Raw genomic sequence first — 21,580 nt, 5'->3', positions numbered from 1 at the left:
GTACCGCAGGGGATGCGTAAAAACGCGGCGGGCGCACGGTTTGGGGCTTTTTTTTTTTCCTCCCAAACCAGCTCTAGTGCGAGACTCCGCCTGTAGCTGCAGCCTCTCGGATCCACCTTAAATCTTTAGTGGACTCGGCACAGGGGTCAGTGGGTGCAGCCAATGCCAATCAAGTTTACAACCACCAGCATGGGAGGAAAAAAAAAAAAAGAGAGGAAAAAAACAATCCTCAAGTTCTCCAGTCCACACACTCACACGGACGCACTCACACACTTACACAAGCACACAAAAGGAAGGAGGAGGTGGGCGGATAGGCGCGCGTGCCCGCGAGCGCGCGAGCGAGAGAGGAAATGTTTGCAAAATGCTGGCTGGAGGCTCGGTGCCCGTGGCCCAAGCGCTCGGGGAAGGCGCGCGGGAAGCGCAGCCCGGCGCGAGCGCCATGATGGTGGCCGCGGTTCGGAGCCCATTTTCTGGCGGGGAAGCTGCAGTGATGCAATCCTCCAGCCTCGGGTCCGGCCGCGCGCCTTCTCCCTGCCTTTTCTTCACGTTCCTTTTGAGGCGCGTCGACGTTTCGCGCCCAACACGCAGCGCTTTCTTTTTGTATCTTTTAGTTTCTGATTCCTGCCTACTCTGTGTTTGCCCCCACGCGAGACAGGCCTGGTTGCGGGTGGGAACACACACAGGGACTTGAAGTTTACCTGTAAACACATTTTCGGGGTCTGACTGAGCATGACCCCACCCCACCCCCACGCGAGCCGAGATCCCCATGGTTCTCCTCCCGGGGAGGAGGGGAGGGTTGTTCTGGCATGACCGTGGGCCCTCGTTCCCGTCCCCCCGACCCCGCTCCGCTTGCAGGATTTTTACCTTAAATGTGGCGGGAGAGGGAGGGGTGCGAGCGTAGGGTGTGGCTCAGGTGCAAAAGATGGCAATTTAAAAATATATATATGTATATACTCTGTAAAACAGATCGGAGAGCCTAGATGAGCTGTGAAAAGACCCTTTTCAATCTCAAAAACCTTATAAAGAGCAAGTGTCGAAGCTAACGATGATGAAGATGAAATGGCGAAGGCAGCATTCCACGGCCGCCGGGAAAGGTCGTTCCGCGGAGCCAGGGCAGTGGGCGCACGGTGGCCTGAAAGGCCGCCTACCCCACTCCCCTCCTGTTGATTTCCACGCTCCCCTCCGTCCCCTAATCATGCCACTGGACCCACAGTTTCCTAGTTCTTTCCTGCCCCTGCACCCCGCGCTGGACAGCGGGGGATGAGATGGGACAACTTCGCAAAGCGGGTGGAAAGGAGGAGGCGACCCCCGCAAGCGGCGGTGGCGCTCGGCCTTCTGCGAGCCGCTGCGGCCCTCCTTGGCCGCCAGCGAGCGGGGAAGCCTTTCGAAATGCGCGGGGCTGTGGATCATTGGAGCCCGGGGTGGGGGTGGGAGCGGGCTGCTGCCCTGGAGGGTCCACGAATTCAGAAAGATTCTCCCCTTCGCTCAGATCCTCCCACTGCTCAGGAGCTGGCAGGATACTGATGGGGAGGATCTGTTTGTGGAGAGGAATGGGGGCTTTCGCCTCTTTCTTAGCCCAGAGGAGAGAGGATGAGGGAGGCAAGTTTCTGCGAAACCGTCCAGCCCCGCTGCGCTGGCCTAGGCGCAGCCGCCCTCCACGGCCTTCTGGCGCCCCCGGCGCGGGAACTGCGCGCGGCGACCCAGGCCGTGCGGGAGCTGCAAGTTTCAGACCAGGAGCCAGACTTGATGGCCTTTTCGTCTCGAGGCGCCAGGCAGCCCGCCCGACCCCGCAACTGCCGCGGCGAGCGGGAGCCGGGCTGCTGGGCAGTTTGGGGAGAAGACGGCGCACTGGCTCGGGTAGCGGGCGCTCGGAATCGCGGGGACGCATTTGGAGACTTGACACAGAAGTGTAATGGATCGACCCGGCGACTTAGGGACTGCGTTCCGGTGAACGTGCCTGGCGCAGCGAGCATCCACCACTTCCTGGCCCAGCACTCCTAAAATGCAATCTCTAAAAATTCACATTAAAGATGCCTCTTTATGAGAGGAAAATGGGGTACATGCAGCTATTCAGAGGACTTTTTTCCCCTTCTGTTAGAGACACTTTTTTTTTAAGTGCCCATTTTGGCTCAGAGAAACTTTATTTCATTATTTCCTGACTCTCGACTCCTTCCTCCCTGTTTTGAATTGTTTTTCTTGCTTCTCAGTGTCTTCCTGAAAAACACCCTGTATGCGTGTTTTGAATAGAATCACAAAAACACCCTTTAGTCTTTAATTAAAATAATGCCTACTTGGAAGATGTAGCCCAGCAAGCAAAGGACCTACTTTTCTCTTCCCGGCAGCTGTAAAGTCAACCCTGGTTTAAAAAAAAAAAAAAGTAACTTCGGGTCAAAATAGGCTGAAACTATCTTATTTAGAGATCTTTTTGGGGTGCAACAATGTAAATGTAACTATTTGAGGGAAACAATTTAACCCAAATTCAGATTTTTGCGATTTAACCATTTGCAGATTCATAGAGAAAATAATTTACTTTTACACCTTAACCACATTTTTTAAGAGAATGTGAAATTACAGGAATAATTTTAGTAAATCTGACTTTAAAATTTTTTTTTTTAAGTAAAAAAATCTCTCTCTGCTATGTGGCTATAGGGACTCAAAACCCTCTGATTTGATATTTAAATTAACCAGTTTTTGGTTGGGTAGATTATAACCAGGAAATTTAGAAATTGAGGAATTTGTGTGTGATGACCAGTTTAAAGAGTACCTGTTTTATCTAAATTAGTGTGGAATGCATGCCAATTTCTAAAGGACTTATATATTTAAATATTTTGGAGAAGAGGTATGGATTAGATGGTCTGAACAATTGCTCACACTCTTCACAACACTTTGCATGTGTAAATAGAGAATTTAGAGAAGTCATCAATGTTACTTTCATTTTCAATCCTGTAAATGTGTGATCAGTGTACACTTACGTAAGAATTTTTGGTTCTGACATTCATATCCTAGAAGACATAAATATTTAAACTAATGGAGACTGACAATCTTATTTATATATGAGGCTTTTCCACTTTATAGTACTAAAGCTTTGTCCACTTATACAGAACTATGTGGAAAATAATAACAACTACATTCAGACCCATATAAACATCATCTGAGTTGTGGGCCTACATTACCTAGGTATTTGTCACTTCATGTTATATTGCTGTGAATATGACTAGAATGCCAGGTCGAATACCTCAAGCTTAGTAAAGTACAGCATAGTTCAACTCGATGAATAGCTATGGAAGTTCTCTTTATTGATTGTTGGATGTGTAACAATAATTGGCATCTTTTTCACACGTTACAAAAAATTATACTTGGCTCAGTATGCAATATTTTAAGCATAGCCATATTATTTAACAGAAGGGGAAAAAAATCTATTCTACCCAATACAGCATTTACAAATGCACAAAACATGCCACTTTGGCTTTATATTGCCTAAATTAAAAAAAAAAATCTCTTTTTAACATAAATAAGTTAGTATAATTTTCAGTGTCTTTACAGAGTTATGTACACAGGTACAATTAAAATGGTTGTTTCAAACATACACAGGCAATGTAAAAATACTGTTTAAAGATGTAGTATCCATTTCGCTTATACCATATGGACTTTTCCCTATACATTTTCCTTTAAAAACAATTTTCTTTGGGCAAATTCACAAATAGAGAAGTTTTAAATTTAAAATTATTTCATTATTTTTTATGTGAAGTTATTTACAGATCTTTAAAAATATCCAATGATTTAGAATTATTTTGACTGTGTCTACACAGCCCAAAGTGAAAAGAAAATTCAGAAATTTTGTCAGCACATCTGTCAAGTCTGAGCATTCAGAACTCCCCCCATACACCTCCCAGATTTTTGCCCAGAATTATCTGGAGTGATTACCTAACTCCTGAATAATTACCTGATAAATTCAAATTTTAAAGGGTTTCGGGGGGAGCACTAAGAAGGATAGTTTTGTTATTTTTTAAAAAAGCCATTTGCTGCTATATAACGGAATCATCAGAGCTCCCAAATGAGAAATAGCTTCATGTAAAAATAAATAACTATTATTTGTAGCCAGTGTTCAAATTTGGAGGATTTTTAAAATGAAGTATCAGTTCTCACTGAAAGGGACATTACATCTTTAAAGAAAACAATTCAAACCCTCCCCACAAAATGCTTCTCTTCATGCAAGTCTAATATTTTTCTCCTTGCTCTAAATTGAAGCAAGCTCTTCATATCCCCATGCCAATTCCTCAGTCCCACCCTGACCTCCCTTTCCCAAAATGTATATGCTACATAAAAGGTAAAAACTATATACACAGGTAGTACAATGAAGCAAATAAGGAAAAACCTAATTGCACAATGCTACATCCAATGCTTTTAGAGGCAGATCACTTATGAGTGCCTAAAATTTTAGTGTTATCATGATGTTCCTTTTCAGTGCTTATACAGGACGTCCATCCCATGGAGTCAGGGATATGTATTTAAATTTTTTAATTCATGTCTTCCTTGCTTCATCAAGCAATGATGTTATCTGATAAACAAGGAAACATATTCTCAATTCTGCAAAAGAAACAAGAAGACAGGATTAGGAGAAAACCACTAAAATAACATTACCAATGAAGTTCAGGAATTATTTTGTCCCTGTCTTGGTTGGGAAATACCTGAGTGACAGAAAAGTATGTACTAAAAGTTGATGACTGTAGTCTTCTCAATCCAACATTTCCTTCACTGGATTTTTGCTCTCCCCTGTGTTGTGTACTTTTGTCTACAGCAGTGGTTCTCAATACTGGGCAATTTTGCCCCCCCCCCTCCCCGGAACATTTGGAAATGTTTAGAGACATTTGTGGTTGTCATACTTGGGCAAGGGGGTACTACTGACCTCTAATAGGAGAGGCCAGAGATGCTGCCAAACATTCGACAATGCACAGGACAGCCTCCCACAGCAAAAAATTATTTGGCCCAAAATATCAAAGTGCACAGGTTGAAAAACCCTGGTCTAGAGAATCAGGATCAAACATGGTGATAAAGAACAGAGATATAAAAATCAAGAAACTGCAATGCTTAAGAGTAGCAAAATTTTCTATATTTGAAAAACAATTGAAAATATAACTTATAAAGGCTATTTAAAGAAAATCCCATTAACACTTCTTTTTTCAAAATATTCTAGTTTTAGTCATATGCAGAATATACACATGAATGCTTCTGAATAGGGCGTTACTACTATTTCTAGTATTCTCTGAACTGGCAATATTTACTAACAAATGCCTCTCTAAGTCAGAATGGAGCCAGGTCAAAATCCAGTAGGTGTGATTCACTCTGGATCATCTGATGAGCGAGGCCACAAGTTTCAAAGTAACAATAGCTGCCGATGGTAAGGTTGTGTCAGAGCAATTTTTTATTCAATGTTCCCACTACCGATATAGCTGTAACATAGAAGTTCTATAATGTCATTTTCTATAAGCTCTGAAAATATCAGATGTATGCAAAGAAGTTGCATATGTGATATTAGGATTTAAAAACACAACAAATTTGAATCCTACCTTAATCCCTATGTTCTTTCATTTATTTTTAGATTTTTATAAATGAGGATTTTAAAAGTTACTATCAATATGAATTAAGATCTCTTTATATGCTAAGCTATGAGTGTGTTTTGGAAAAAAAAAAAAGAGGTCACAGTCCCTGTCTATAAGATGTTTACAGACTATTAATGTATGTAATTTGATCATTATGGCTAGCCAATCCTTGTAAAGTTGGGGGCTGAATTATTCAAATTAGCTATTCATGTTGATCAGATTTTAGTAGATGGAAAAATCTCCACTTCCCTTGTGCAGGGCAGACCTACCCTGCCAGGTCTGATATCTACTATTCATTTCCCCTACAAATATCCAAATCATCCTGTTATAGTAAGATTAGCATACACATGCTGACGTGTTCCTGGATTGCTTACTTTGGCAGAGTTAATTTAACTTCTGCTTTGCAACTTTAGTGTTATCAGAAATTCTGTCGGAACCTCGGTATTTTTGAGCTTTTTATTTTGGCTTTGTTTTAAAATACAAAGGTTCCTTCTCTGTCCCTAAAGCTTATCAGAACACAAGGAAAATCACCTTTTATGAAAATTATAAAGGAACACAACATACCTCTCTTTTCACATTTCTAACCATTTGATTAGCCAAGTAAGAGCCATTTGTATCTAACAATTCCCTCAAATTTTAAATTTAATCATTTAGTTGCCGTTTTTTCAATGTATAGCCCAAAAATGTGTTACTCAACTTAAGCCTCTGGGAAATGAATTCTCATCAAGTGGGACTGAAGCATACCCCAGTTCTTGTTTAGATGGGAAAGACCCTATTGTTCCCAACATGTTTTGGTGGGACTCACAGGGAACTAACCGTCCTATCCACAGGGTCCTGGTTACAAGTACTTGCCTGGAACACTTGCTCTAGTCCTTTCATGTTTCAAGGGAAAATGATCTCAGGGCGTGGAAACTGTTTAGAAATACAGTATCCCCAGTGACTCCTACCCTTCGCCATTTCTACTTTTTCAACTTCACAAAATATAAACAAAACAACAACCCACAGCTCTCATCTGCCAGCAACTAAGATGGGTATCTTGGGGTTTGAAAGGCCAGGAGTTCCTGCAGCTCAATTCGGGCGTCAGTTATTTACTCCTAGTTAATCAACCCACCGAGCAGTTTACGTTTGACGTCTTCTGAGGCCCGGCTTCTTGGGCGTCTGCTCCACTGAACCCGCGTTCGGGGAAGCATCTGAAACATTTTCTTCTGTTCTGTTGGCTCTTTTGTTTTGAGGAGAGGCATCTAAGGACAAGAGGGAATTTTCAAAAGAACACACACAAATAATCTTTATTAGGAAAAACAATGACTAACAAAAGTTGGCCCAGTAGTCAGGGGGTGAAAATCCCACCACCTCCACCCACAACCCTGGACCCATCATTCCGAGTGGCCTTTGAGGGCACAAAATGAGGTTGTTTTCACTTAACAGACAGTGTTTGCTACGCCCCAAAGCTCTCTCTCCATAGCGAAGAGGGAGGCCGCTGATAAACATCCCAACGTTGTCCAAGCCTACTGCCTTGTAGCCAGAGGGGGGGCGGGGGGAGGGGAAGGGGGAGCATTGATGTTTTCGGTTAGCGAAATTATCTAATAATACAATCTCAGGCTGCTGACTTACAAATCATAAACAGGCAAGCGGTCAGATAGCACTCACAACTTAAGATTACGAAAGTGCGCTCCCAAAAAGCTACATCAGAATACGCTGAACACTGAGAGGTTAAGACCCCCAAGTAGGCAAGGCGGTGCCCCAGACAGACATTTTATGGTTTGGGGAGGGTCATTACCGTCAGTGGCAGGTCGCTTCCTTATCCCAGTGCACGGCTCCGCTAAGCCCGTCTGGCCGTCCGAAGCATCAGTCTTTTGGTCTACCAAGTGTGTGTCCTCTGAGTTTGCCTGAGAGCCAATTAAAGACACCGCCTGGCGGTTCCCGCTGAGATCCAGGCTCTCCTGCGCGGGCACCTTGCAGGCGTCTTTGGGCGGCCGCGGGGGTCGGGAGTAGAACTCGGGCACACTGCCCTTTTCCACCTCCTGCCACTCGTATCTGCCCGGCAGGGGCCTGTGATTCTGAAAATCAAAATTCCACTTGCGCTGGCTTGCCTCTTCCATGTCTCGGCAGTATTTCTCCAAGTCCCGGGTTAGCTCTTCGTGATTCACGGGGCCAAAGAGATTTCGGCAGGCGGAGGGCTTGGGGTACTCCGCCTGCCTGGCGTCCATCCGCTCCAGGCTGGGGCTCCCGTTAGATACTCGCACGTTTGACATCTTCCTCCCGGGTCTGGACGACCGCCTCGCGCGCGCTCTCGGAAAACAAAACCGAACAAAACAAAACGCCCAGACCCAGCCCGAACCCCTCTTATAAGCCCTGCGACTGCCCTCGGAGCCAACAAAAACAAACCCCAACAAGTAACTGGCGAGCGTCAGGAGCGCGCTGGGTCTGGGGAGGGGGTGAGAGGAAGCCCGGACGAGGCAGCCCCAAAGTCTCCGCGGATCAAGTGTACGGGCGAGCGAGAGGGCGGGGAGGGGAGGGGAGAGGCGAGAGGCGGGGGTGGCCAAGCCAGTCCAAGTCCAGGCTGCTGCAAGCCCGCGGCTCCCGCGAACCCAGCGGCTCTCCAAACCTTGCCGGCGTCAGCGTCGCGGAGCGGCGAGACAGTGGGGAGAGGGGAGGGGAAGAAAAACACCCCGAAAAGACGAGCCCCCTTTTCTTAGTGGCCCAATATGGCGGTGGAAGGGAGGCTGACGAAGAAGAAAATGATTGACACCGCAAGTCTATTTAAACAGAGGAGGAGATCCATTGGTCGCGGCGCCGGGAGCCGCCCCGCCGAGGCTGGCGAGCGCGGCCTTAAGGTGGCCCCGGCGCGGTCCCGCCGCCTCCCCGCCTCCCCGAGCGCGCCGACGCCGAGAGCGCCGCCCGGAGATTGGCTGGTCGCGGGATGGCTGGAGGTGCGCCGCTGCCAGCAAACCTGCTCTAGCTGGCCTCGGAGAAATTAAAAATAAGACAAACAAGCTAGCCAAACGGCTGGGGAGCTGGGGAGGGGCCGGGGCGGCGGGGCGGCGGGGCCTTGGGTTCTGGTCCCCGCGCGGCGCTGGCGGGCGCGCGGCGGTCCCGACGCCCCGACCTCCCTCCCTCGCGGTCCTCGCCCGGGAAACGGACGGGCTGGACCAGAGGATCTCGGAGGGTGCTGGCAGCTCGATGTGCGCCTCGGTGGCGACCTTGTTTTCTCCGCACTGCGGGCAGCTGGGGGGCGGAGGCTGACGGTGGGAGCTCTGCCCGCGGCGGGTCTCTCCCCCGCTGCCCTAACTTCGCGCACGGCGGGGGAGGCGGGGAAGCATATGGACTGAGGGGCTGTGAGCCCCGGGTGAGCAGTGGTTAGCTCACCCTTAACCTAGACGTCTCTGCTCTTCTGGGGGGGGGCGGGCGGCTTAGGGAAGAAGCCTGGGCGAACGTCTTTCTATAAATTAGCCTGGAGTAGGCTCTGCATTTATAACACTGTATATCCTGAACTCAAGCTCTCCCTCAATAAAAATACGATTTCAAGATCAAAAACTCGAGTAGTCTCCCAAGTCCCTAATAAACTCGGTTGACGTCTCAGACACATTCAGTTTCCAAAAGCGAAGTTACACCCCTGGCCCAGGTTCTTACTTCCCAAGCACAGTTAAGGCAATTGACAGGGGCTGCGTGTGGGAACTCGTCTCTTTCTCATTTTCAGTTCTTTCCCTGATTGTTGCACTTTTCTCTTCCTCCCTCCAGCCACCAAATGCTATACAGCTCCTTCCTCCACCCCTCTCTCCTACCAGATTCACTGCTCCCTCCCACTCACAACAACATTACGACGCCAAGCGAAGGCTTTTCGAGGGCTACAAGCAGTTGAAGGGTGGAAATACTCTGAAAGTCCAGACTATGAAGTGATTTATAAAATCACCACAACCGTGTCTTCACGGCTGATACTATCCAGGCATTTCTCTGCTCCCCCGTGGCAACCTGCAATTTACCTATCAATCTGGTCCTGAGCCAGGTAGTGGAAGTTAAACCAGCACGGGCAGGGCTGTCAGATCTCAGACAAATCTCAGTGGGTCTTCATCTGCCTCAGCCCCACCCCACCCCCCAATACATATAATCTTGCCTTGGGCCAAAGTTAATACATTTTCCTGGAAACTGATCTCATTCAGTTCTAAGAGTCCTCAGAAGCAATGTTGTCTTACGCACCTATGCTACAGATGAGTTTGAGTTTTAACTTGTTTTCTTATCTACCTAATTGTTTGTCCTCTCTATGCGCTTGCCTCACCTCATACACTCCAGAACGTTAGAGTGGGAGGGACCTGTGGAACCCTGTAGTTCACCCTGTCTTTTTGCAGCTGAGGAAACTGAGACAGATTGAAAGATTCCTGTCCAGAAACATATCCAGTCGGCAGCAGAGCCAGGGATAGACCACGGGTCTTCTCTCTCAGGCTGGCTCATTTTGTTTCTTTCCTTTCTGATGGCCCCAACTGGTTAAGGTTTTTGTTTGGATTCACCTGTGTGTGCAGTAATCTGCAGGTCCTCCTCTTTTACAAGTGATACAAAATGGCTCCTCCTTGTGTCCTGGGCTGCTTGCAGATGTTTCCTTGATGTGGCCTGTGGTCACTGATATTTAAATGCAGCTGACACTGGCCTTTGGTATCACCATCCACTCATTCAACCAAAATGCAGATTCCAAAAAGACAGGGGTGATATTCAGAGTAGTGAGGGAGGCAGTGGCCGAGACTTGTTTCAAGTCAGGACTTCCTACCCGAGGGACAGAAAATATTTCACCTGGGATCAAAGTAGACGGTCTTCTCTTCTGTATTTTTCTACATGTAATGCCCCACTTAACTTATTGGGTTGCAGAATTGGGGAAGAGGGATACAACACTTAGGGTAGGCCTCCGCACTATAATTTATACTCCACCCCTGAAATTAGATCATTGTTGTCAACATTTTAAAATAGTTGCTGGGCTACATTATATGTAAGCATATATTCACTTGCATTAATACACCAACTACCACATGTAAGTGGAGAGATACTGGAGTATGACACCTTGCCACAGTTTCATTTTATTTGTGGAATTAATAGCCTACTTAAAAGTAGAAAAGTAATACTTTTATCCCCACACACAGCGGAATGTTTCTTCAGTTAATATGTAGCAGCACCATTTTGTTGCTTTGTTAATCTTGAAAAGTAAACGAGTCAGTCACGCCACCTTAAGACGTCTGGCTGCCAGCAGAAAGGCTGTGCTTACACCAACCTTGCTATGATCTAGTGTTTTGTTTACAGTCAAGGCACGGGAGATCTGTACAGCAAATAAAGAGAAGGCAGGCGTCTGCTGTAGTAGCGGCGAAGCATGGAAAAAAAAAAATACTATGGGTCCCTGAGGGAAGACGGAGCGTGGAGATCAGAGCGTCATCCTCCTGCGCAAAGTAGGCAGCTGCAGAAGAGTAAGGCGGAGAAACATTTCGGATAAACAGTGAAAAGGCGGAGCCTTTCCGTAGAAGACAGAAGGTTCCATTCGGCATAGCTCTAAAATGGGCTCTGCTCCCCAAGACGCAGAATTAGTCCTGGGTGACGTTTTTTGTTGTCATTTTCACTCTATGCAGGTAGTTTCCTACTGAGAGCTGAGAAGTGTCACTCACATAAGCCACCCCGAGATTTCTGTGTCCTTCACAAGCTGAGGAGAGAGGCAAAGACCAAAATAACTTAAAAAGAAAACACCTGTGTGGTACACAGTGTACAAATAGGGTAGTTGGGCAAACAGTGGGGTCAGCTGGCCTCCCAGCTGCAGTCCCTTCAGGGGATAGCTGTGCAGCCCCCAACGTCTCTGCGACTGTACACATCGACTTACTCAGTTGCCCCTCCCTCCACCAGTACACAATTTTAATCCTAGTCTACGCGGTTTATAATGAGGCAGCTTTCATTCAATTTCAGGATTCTCCTAAACCGACATATTTTTTTAGAAATTGGGAATTTAAGTCATTTGTTTCTGACACTTTTCATTCAATTTAACAAATATTTATTGAACACCTTCTATTAATTTGTTTAATCTTACTTTCTTTCAGCAAATATTTATTGAGTGCCTTTGATATGCCAGGCGTTATCCTAAGCTCTGGGAATACAGAAGTAAACAAAGAGATTTAAACTAGGATGCAGCTTACATTCTAGTAGAGGGGGAGAGGAGACAGACATACAATAAATGAGGAAAGCATATATTATGTAAGGAGGTGATATGTGATATGGAGAAACAATAAGCAGGGGAGAGGGAAAGAGAATGTTGCAAGGGTCCCAATGTGAGAATAGTCCGGGAAGGCCCCATTGAGAAAGTGGCTTTGGAGAGAAGCCCTGAGGAACTGAGACAGCAAGCCAGGCTGATATCTGGGGAAAGAGTGTCCCAATAAAGGGAACAGCAAATGCAAAGGCTCTGCGGTGGGCTCTTGTTTGATGGGTTTGATGGGCAGCAAGGAGCAAGGGGAGAGTGGTAGCAGGAACATCCAATCACATAAGACCATGCAAACCTATGTAGGGTTTCTGTCACTGACTGAGTGATATGAGAAGCCACTGGGGCATTAGGAAGTCTTAAACAGTGGAATGATGTAATCTCACCATGTGTAGAGCGTTTCCCCAGGGCCTTATTCTAAGCAGCATGGGGAGTGAAAGGATGACTAAATCACAATCGCTGTCTTTAGGGCGTATACACCCAAAAGGAGGAGACTATCATGTGTACAAAAAACTACAGAGGTAGAAAGCAATGCACAGAACATAGTACAAAGATGGAGTACAAAAGAGGGAGAAAGAGGAAGGATTTGTGGACGAGGTGATATATGAGTCAGATCTTGACGAATGAGAAAAATGTGAAGAAGATGGTAAGGATATAATGATAGGGGTGGCCATTGGGGGATGGGATCAGACAGTGGCAGGCCATAGATGGCATGCAATAAAAAAAAATGTTTTATTCATAAGCAGTGGGAACTGATGTTGCTTTTTGGTGAAAAGAATAACATGATCACTGTACACACTTATCTGCTGAACAAAGAGCAAGCTTGGGCCCTGGGAGACAATCTCTAGGAACACAGCTAAATGAAAAGCTGGGTAGCCATCCTATCACAGTGTTAATCCAAAAGTAGCTGCAAGTTGGGCAGAGTACTGGTGTCAGGCAAGCAAGTAGAGAAGCATGGGCCCCAAGACCAGGATGAGATGTTTGGGAACAGAGAGCAGGAGGCAGTCTGGTGCGATCCCCTAAGCTACAAAGGCATAGAAGCAGATGCTTTGTATGTGGTGCTTACAGCCTTGACCGTGAGTAGAGAGGTAACTGTTAAGGTGCCCAACATGCCTTGGACAATCAGATCTTTGTGTTTGGAAGTGGCACCTAACAGCAGAGTAAAGGATGGGTCTGATGAGCGTCTCCAGGGCTGACACAGGGAGGCCAGATTGCATTTGCTCAAGCAAGAGATACGACAGCCTCCAAGCAGTGCTGTGGAGGGCAGAATGGAAAGCAAGCAATGAATGTGGGATTGCTTAGGTAGTGAGAACAGATAAGGGTGTTAGGGAGAGATGGAGAAATAGAGGATGACTTTAAGGACTCAAGCTTGGGTATTTTAGAGAATAATAATGCCATAACTAGAGAGGTAGGATGTAACAGAGACTGCTAGCTGTGCATCAAAATCCATCTCGCCTTTTTCAGAATTATAACTGGGCATACAGCTGCCTAGCTATACTAAATTTCTCAGCTTCCTTAGCAGTTAGATATGACCTGGCGATTAAGTATTTTCCAACAGAATATAATAAAAGTGGTATGTGTCTTCCAGGCCTAGTGCAGAAAACCTGTCACATGACCCCTCCATTTCTGCCTCTTCCCCCCTTTCCCATGGGCTGTAAAGGTGAATACTAGTGCAACCTCAGAAGCCACATGTTGAAGATGAAAGAGCCACCATCAACCTGGGTCCCTGACCTGATCTGAGAGAAAAAATAAATTTCTATTTTGTTGACCCATTACATTTTGCATCCATTTGTTACAGTCAAGCCTAACTAATACAGTAGAAAAGTTTGGGAGATAGGAAATAGGGAAGATTAAGAATTTGGCCTAATACAGTCAGTATATACATTGAAATTAATTGGATCCCTGAGAAAAGAAAGAATGAGAAGTTATGTTCCTGAGGAGGGCAGCAGAGATAATATTGGAGATGTGAATCTGACACATAACGTGAAAAGATGCAGTTCTCTGAGACCCGTCCAGATTTACAAATGTGCCATTAACCACATGGCCAGGTCAGATCCTGAGTAGACAAAGATTACAAAAGTAAAGGACGAAGGAAGCATGTGGTGTTCTCAGTGTTTTTATGTCACACTTGAGGGGTGCCACATTCTCTGTTTCTTCACTGGCCCCCACTCCCTTCTCAGTCTGTTCCCTTAGCCTCTTCTGCTGAGCGACAGCAGATTATAGGACACTGTTCCTGTTCCCTTCCTGAAGTTGACAAGATGAGGAGAGAGGTGTTTATGTGACCTAAACTGGGCTAACCAAATTCTCTCTCCTGAACATCTGGAACCAGGTCTCAGAAACTTCAATTAGTAAACTGTAAATTAGAGATGAATAAGGCAATGTAGTTTTGGGATTGAAAGAGCCATTTTAAGAAAGCTATTTTCAGGCCACGTGTGATAGCAATACAGATTAAGACTGCAGAGTGTCAGAAGAAAGAAAAGAACACATGAAGAGGGGCAGAGAAGAGGGACCACAGGTTTTAGAAAGACAGATACCCTTTAGTAACCAAAGACTCCCCGGTTTCTGGATCCTGCAGCTCATGAGGTTCCACTCCCTGCATTTAAGTTCTATGGAACAGCCCTGTGCATATAAAACAATTCCCCGCTTTGCTCCAAGCCTGTTTGTTATAGGTTTCTGTTTCTGTTAGTTGAACCCAAGACAACCCTGACGAACACAGCACATATTTGAAAGCAGCTTCTCTGCTATCATCACATTTAATCCCCATAAGACCACAGTTGTGAGACAAATGGTTTTATCCTCTCTCGCTTATGGAGCCCTGGGATAGGGAAGGCTGAGTGTTCCAAAGCCACAAAGGAGAGTAGAGAAGGCATGAGGACCAATGTGCCTGCTCTTCTGAGGCTGAGTCCAGAGTGCATTGTGATAACTCTTGCAGAAGATGCAATAACTTGGTGAATTTGCAAATGATTTGGAGATTTCATTGGCATAATTTACCCATGATGTACTATTCATAAAAAGCATTTCTGGGGGAAATAAGTTTCAAATTCCTGGAAGGAAAAATAGCATCTTTGAAAGAAACTGGATTCAAGGACAGTTTAAAATGGAGCTAGTGGGGTCACACTTAAAAAAAAAATGCATCAGGCATTTTAGAGAAAAATCTTCATTTTCAAGTAAAATATAGTAAGCAAATGCAGGTTTACCAGAACTGCTGGTTTCATAGGAAATAAATAATAGGAAATAAGTAGCAAAACCTGGGGTCATGACCACATAAGTGATCTAATTTCCATGACTGAACCTAAGTAGACAACTTCTGTGAGTAGAATATGGAATTTGGAACTAAATTCACACCACCAATTCACTGTTTTTTAACTACATTCTATTCTTTACATTGAAAAAACATGAAGGAGAAAAAACTCCATCAATTCTGATCTCAGTCTTCAGTTTACACAAACTTACCCCTAAAAAAACCTGGAAACTGCCCATTTTCTGCTCCCGACCACTCTCTGAATAATTGTTCACATGAATATTTGTTAATTCCTTCATTCATTAAATTTTTAATGAGCCCTTACCAGATGCCAAACTCTCTGGGGACACAGCAGAAAACAAAGATAGCCAAAGTCCCTGCTTTCATGGACTAGAGCTTACATTCAAGTGTGGAAGGCACACAATACACAAATAAATAAGCATAGTATGTCATGTTGTTATAAGTGCCAAAAAGAAAAATAAACTAGTTGAGGGTACAGAGAGTAATGAAGGCAGATGCTGTATTAACTGGAAAGGACTCTCTAATAAAGGGTATTTGAGTAGAGACCTGAATGAAATGAGGGCATGGACCATGTAATTCTCTGTGTTCCAGAAACAGAGCAAGTAGGGACTGAGAGGTAGGAGATAACATCAGAGAGGAAGTAGGGGCCCAAATCGTGTAAATGTTATAAGCCATGGTGAAGGCTGAATTTTATTCTGATCAAGGTAAGCTATCTTTGGGCAGAGTTTTTATCTGACTTTGGTTAACTTTGATCACTTTGACTGCTGAGTGGAAATTATTTCAAAGAGGCAAGAGAGAAGAAATAGGGAGACCAGCTAGCAGACCATTGAAGTAGCCTAAATAGATGTCGTGCTGCCTCAGACAAGGGTGGTAGCAGTTTAGGCAGTAAGAAAGGTAGAGTTGATAGATGTGTTTTTAAAGATACAGCCAATAGAATTTGCTGAAGGATTGGAAGTAGAGTGTGTATATGAGAGAGACGAGTCCATAATGACTCCAAGGCTTTTTGGCCTAAGCAACTGAAGAAAGGTTTGGCTATTTCCTGAAATGGGATTGACTGAAGGATGAACACATTCTGCTTTGAGTGTGTTAAGTTTGAGTTACCCATGGACATCCAAATGGAGATGTTGAATGAACAGTTGTACATATAAGTCTGGAAATCAGGGGAGAGAGGTTTGTGTTGGAGATACAAATTTGGAAATATTCAGTGTTTAGATCATATTAAAGCGATGGGACTGGATAAGACCACCAAGGGAATGAGTTTAAGACAGAGAAAAGAGGAGGCCTGGGCAGTAAGTCTTAGGGTACTATGACTTGTAGACATCAAGAAGATGGGGAGTATCTAGGCAAAGGAGACTGTAAAGGAGCCACTTACGGAGTGGAGGAGAGCCAAGAGAGGTGACAGAGGTGTCAAGTAAAAGAAAGTGTTTCAAGGAGAAGAGAGATCAAATGGTTCAAATGTTGCTGATAGGTCAAGTAAGATGAAAACTGGACTTGTCCATGGAGGTCTCATTAGTGTTCTTGATGAGACTACTTTTGGTAGAGTGGAGGATATGAAAGCCTGACTGGGTGGACTAAAAAGAGAGAAAGTCATGTGTATATATGCATGTTGTATACCCACATGAATAAAATGTGCACAAATACACCTAAGTCTAAGTAGAGCAGCTAGGTTTGAATATCAGGAAACCGGCCTGGCAGCAGGCCAGGGGCAAGGTCTGGGCATAGGCTGATCGGGGAGTCAGCAGATTAAAAAGGTGCTACCCAGTAACTATCTTCTCTACTTGTTTCATTGCATGGTTTCACACTGCTTCCTTTGATACCTTTTTTTAACAATTTATTAAATTCCTAAATTTCTTAAACATAATTTATACAATTTAATAATTGCATAATACATAAGTTTAAACAATCTAATTCATTTATTTATTACATTTATTTAAAAAATAAATTCCTAAAAATTGTCATGTCAACAAATGACCTTAAACCTCTTTGAAAGGAAAACACTTTTGGAGAATAAGCTGAGAATTAACACAGAATTAGCTTTGCTTGTGAGTCTCATATTCCAACTGGCTAGTGTTCTGCTTAGAAAATCATTGTAGAACAGCTTCTTCTGTTCCTACCATAATAGACTGTCTTATTTGCCAAATAAACAGTGTAAGACTTTATTATAAATTATTCACAAATTAAAAGGGCAATAAGTTACATTTCTATTTATTCTTGGCAAAAAGCCTTTCCTGATGCTGTCATAATGGTCTTCTTCTCCAAACCTCAATAATCTGCTTAAGGTCTTCCAATATCAGTGGGCCAATTATATCTCCAGAGTCAAATGCAGTTTGTTGCCTTCTTCCTTAATTGAGATTACATTTCTGACCTAGAATATTCCAGAATAGTTTTCCTTCTCTTCCTTTACTAAAGAAACAGAAACATCCAGAATAGTTAGGCCCTCTATGGCCACATAAGGACAGAAGATATAATTCCCCCACAGAGCATTCGTGAAGCAGGAATGTAATTGACCTGCTGCACTGTTTAAACAGCACAGGAGGGCAGCACAAGGCCAAAACTTTCAGACCTAACTAATCCTGCAAATATTCCAAACTACAACCATATTTATGATCTGCTTTTCTAAATGCATACACAAGAGTTTTAATACCCACCAAATTTAATTGAACTCTAAATTTGTGAAGATTCTACATTTTCAGATTATTTTAATATGTTACATAATAATCTGAATGTGACAGTTATTTTATCATAGCCCACTGTTTTAGCAATTATCTGTATGGTCAAGGAAAGTATTATAACCCTTAACAAGTGAGAAAGTACAAATAAAGATAAAAGGTGACTTGTCTATGGTCAGTCACAAGTAGGTGCAAAGTTAAGCTTCAACCTAAACCTGATCCTTTTCTGCTAAACCTAGCTCTTTCAGAAAGATACCTTCCCACACACAAACACATACACTGCTTCTATGACATATTCGCCTTGACTTCAGATATCAAGCTACAGTCTTGAACCTTTTTTGCATCCTCCAGTGAGGCCAACTTTGATCCTCTAAACAAAATAAATGCAAAATAGGTAGCGACCAATAGATATTGGGAAATACACACAAGCCAATGAAGACCAAAGAGATAGCCCCCACTGCATTCTATGAGGGGGTCCTAGATATGGCAGTCATGGAACCCATCCGTCTACAGCCCCTTCGAAGAGAAAGTGCCCCACCCCCACATAATGCAGGGCATGGACTCTTGACCAAGAGCTGTGGTTTTTGATGGGGCCTGGTACAGAAAGCTCTGCCCAAAAGAAGGAAGATGGTTATTAGCTAATCCAATCTTACAGTCTCACTCAAGAATTAGGACTGGGAAGTATAGTAAGAGCCAGAGGGTTACAGTGAAAAGAGAACAGACAGATGCAGAGAAAAGACATGTAGGGACCCCCAGTCACTATGTGCTGGAATGCTAGGCCATGGACGCCCATGGCAAGGTGTCTAGAACTCCAACATGCCAAATTAATTTTTAATTCCTATTTACATGTGACTCTTTGAAGGCCCCCACAGTTCGGCCTTCCGTGTTCTGACTTGGCAATATGGCTAAGATTCCTGTCACACATGTGAAGACCCATGCACACACATTTCACACCTTACTTGAGGTAACAAAAGAGACTGTTTCTTATGGTCAAAAGACCTTCCTCAACCACCAGTTGATCAGAGATTGGTTCGAATTATGTAACAGATAACTCTCAATAACCAATATAAGAACATATTTAATCCCAACCATGTGATTGTTTCATCAAAGCTGTATTTCACTCACTTATTATGTATCTATTGATTACCTATAGTGTGTCAGGCATTACGTCGGTGCTGGAGTAATAGAGACAAATAAGCAATAAAGAAAAATAAGTATTTGAGGGACTCCCAATCAATGGGAAAGGCATAGGAACATGATACAAGAATGGAAATAAATAATAGAAAATTTAGGGAAATTGCATACTGATTGACTAAGTTGTAAATTCTCTTTTTGCTTCTAAGTTATTCTAATAAAGCTCTTCTAAGTCTAGTTTATCAGTCAACATGAGATTTGTGTCAGTATATTGTATACCCAAGTGAAAAGACCAGACTTAAATCTTTGTTCTTGTGTCTTGATTACTGAGACAAAGAATGATATAATTAGAATACAGGATTAATAATTACTAAGCTCATCATAACTATTACTTAACATGAATATTGGCTTCTCAGGATTTTAAATGTGGTTATGATATTTTACACTTAAAAGTTAGACATCTCTTGCTGAGCTCTTGTTTTCAGCAATTACCAAAATGGAGAAGTAAGGAAAACATAAGCTTATCCCTTTTAGAGAAGGAAAGGGGAAAGGCACTGAAGGAGGGAAGAAGTGAGTCCCAGAAAACCAGTCTTTTAAAACATGGGTCTTTGTGACAACATGGATGGATCTTGAGATTATCATATTAAGTGAAATAAATCAGATAGAAAAAGTTGAGAACTATATGACTTCACTCACATGTGAGATATAAAACTAAAAGCAACAAGCAAACAAGACAAAGAAACAAAAACTCATAGACACAGACAACAGTTTAGTGGTTACCAGAGAGTGAGGGGGGAGGGGGTGTAGAAGAGGGAAGAAGAAGGCAAATATATATTAGGTGATGGAAACAGAACTGACTCTGGGTGGTGAACATACAATGCAATATATAGATGATGCATTATAGAAGTGTACACTTGAAACTTATATAATTTTACTAACCAGTTACCAGAATAAATTTAATAAATAAAACATGAGTCATCACTACATGGATCCAGATTTATTATGGGTCTATATTTACTGTAGATTTAGTCATAGTCACATATAATAATTTTTCTTTAAATCCACCAGTACATACTCTAACATGCTTAGTCTGATTTTCTAATACTATTCTATAAAGGGGGTTCTGTTGTATGTTTTTTTTAAGCACTAGAGATTCTAGTCAAATAACAACTCATACTTTAAATTTTAGAAATATTCTATTATTTAAATCATTTTAGGATACAGTACAATTAAATTCAACAAATACTTAAACGTGCCTAAAAAGTGAATTAAATATAATCACTGTCTTCAATAGGAGAGCTTTATTCTATATATTGGGTTGTCGGAAAAGTCATGATGGTTTTTTTTTCTATGTTTTTCATTGCAAAAATACGTCATGACTTTTCCAACAACCCAATATAAAAATTAAACAAAGAGACAATAACATGAATACAAGGCCAAATATGTGTACTATAAAAAGATGGTATAAGCAAAGTGTTATGAAGGCTCTAGAGAACAGAACAGGAGTGACTAAAGAGGTTGCTTTTGAAATGAGTCTTAAGAACCCAATAGATTTTAACTGGGAGAGGTGGGTAATTGAATTAACCGAATGGGACAATTTACTAAATGTTAACATGGTGACTAGGAGAGTCACCTTATTTCTGTTATTGTTCATTGACACTGTCCAAGATAGCCCATAATAACATACCAACCCTTTAATACAAGATTGGAATTCTCCTTCCCTTTTGCCTACTGGCAGTCCAACTCCCACAATAAAAGCTTTCTATGCCAGATAAAAGCATTACATTACTAGCTCATATGCAATTGGTAAACGGGGAAATAATGTCAATATAATTCAGAAATTACATTTTTTCATTATTTTTCTCAGCATACACATTTTGAGCAATCAGGGGCAAGCCTTGTCAAAATTAAATAGAAAACCTTACCAATAGAAAGACCTTAAGAAAAAAAAAAAAGAAAATTCAAGAATGCTTTCCTTTAATGCAAATAGAGGTTTTGAGGCTTTTTTAAGCTTTTCACAACATTATATGGTGAAGCTGCAGTATAAATTAAAGTGTGAAATAATTTTCGTGTGTGTGTGTGTGTGTGTGTGTGTGTGTGTGTGTGTGTGTGTTGGACTGATTGATCAAGAAAGTTAAATCCTGGATCAGATTTTTAATTTTGATGAAACTGCTTTTAATTAGAAGCACTCAAGGATCAATATGTCTAAGGAGGAAACACATGTTATAGGGGTAAAGGTTCTAAGGCATTGGCGTCCATTAGAAATATGGAACATACCCAATTTAAAGTTTTCTAGTAGCCACATAGGTAAAACGATATTTCAACATGTAATCAAATAAAAACTATTGATGAGATATTTTACTTTTTTTTTTCATACTAAGTCTTTGAAATCTGGTGTATATTTTACACTTACAGCACATCTCAATTTGGATTAGCACATTTAAATGCTCAATAGCCACACATGGCTAGTGGCTACCATATTGGACAGTGTAGCTCTAAAGGATGACTGTTACATCGAGTACAAATACCAGTGGAGATTTAATTGTTAGTATTTTTTATTAGCATAGTAACTTTTATGGTCCTCGAGTAACAAAGTTGCATAGGTTTTGAGTGATCTGTTCCTAACGCTGTATTTCCCATAAGTCCTGTTATTCTTGGTGCACCATTTTAAACGACATACCTGTTTTCCCTGTACATACTT

General features: G+C 42.8%; 1 protein-coding gene across 1 annotated transcript; it reads right to left on the bottom strand.

Moving 5' to 3' along the window:
• Positions 1-4,317: 4,317 nt before the first annotated feature.
• CDKN1B (cyclin dependent kinase inhibitor 1B) lies at positions 4,318-8,380 on the bottom strand. Its single transcript, XM_019643323.1, has 3 exons — positions 7,378-8,380; positions 6,712-6,841; positions 4,318-4,587 (listed from the first exon to the last, which is right to left on the bottom strand). The coding sequence occupies exons 1-2, from the start codon at positions 7,850-7,852 to the stop codon at positions 6,720-6,722; spliced, it is 597 nt and encodes a 198-aa protein (XP_019498868.1). The 5' UTR covers positions 7,853-8,380; the 3' UTR covers positions 4,318-4,587; positions 6,712-6,719.
• Positions 8,381-21,580: the final 13,200 nt, after the last annotated feature.

The sequence above is a fragment of the Hipposideros armiger genome, unplaced genomic scaffold, assembly GCF_001890085.2.
Source record: "Hipposideros armiger isolate ML-2016 unplaced genomic scaffold, ASM189008v1 scaffold_76, whole genome shotgun sequence".
NCBI lineage: Eukaryota > Metazoa > Chordata > Mammalia > Chiroptera > Hipposideridae > Hipposideros > Hipposideros armiger.
The sequence above is the reverse complement of the archived record's forward strand: the minus strand, read 5'-3'. Positions and strand labels throughout refer to the sequence as shown.

Bases quoted from the DNA above. Each gene is read 5' to 3' on its own strand.
- CDKN1B (XM_019643323.1), bottom strand. From the start codon at position 7,852: ATGTCAAACGTGCGAGTATCTAACGGGAGCCCCAGCCTGGAGCGGATG. The intron at 6,842-7,377 runs GTAATGACCCTC...TCTTGTCCTTAG, and splicing joins GAAGCGACCTGCCACTGACG to ATGCCTCTCCTCAAAACAAA.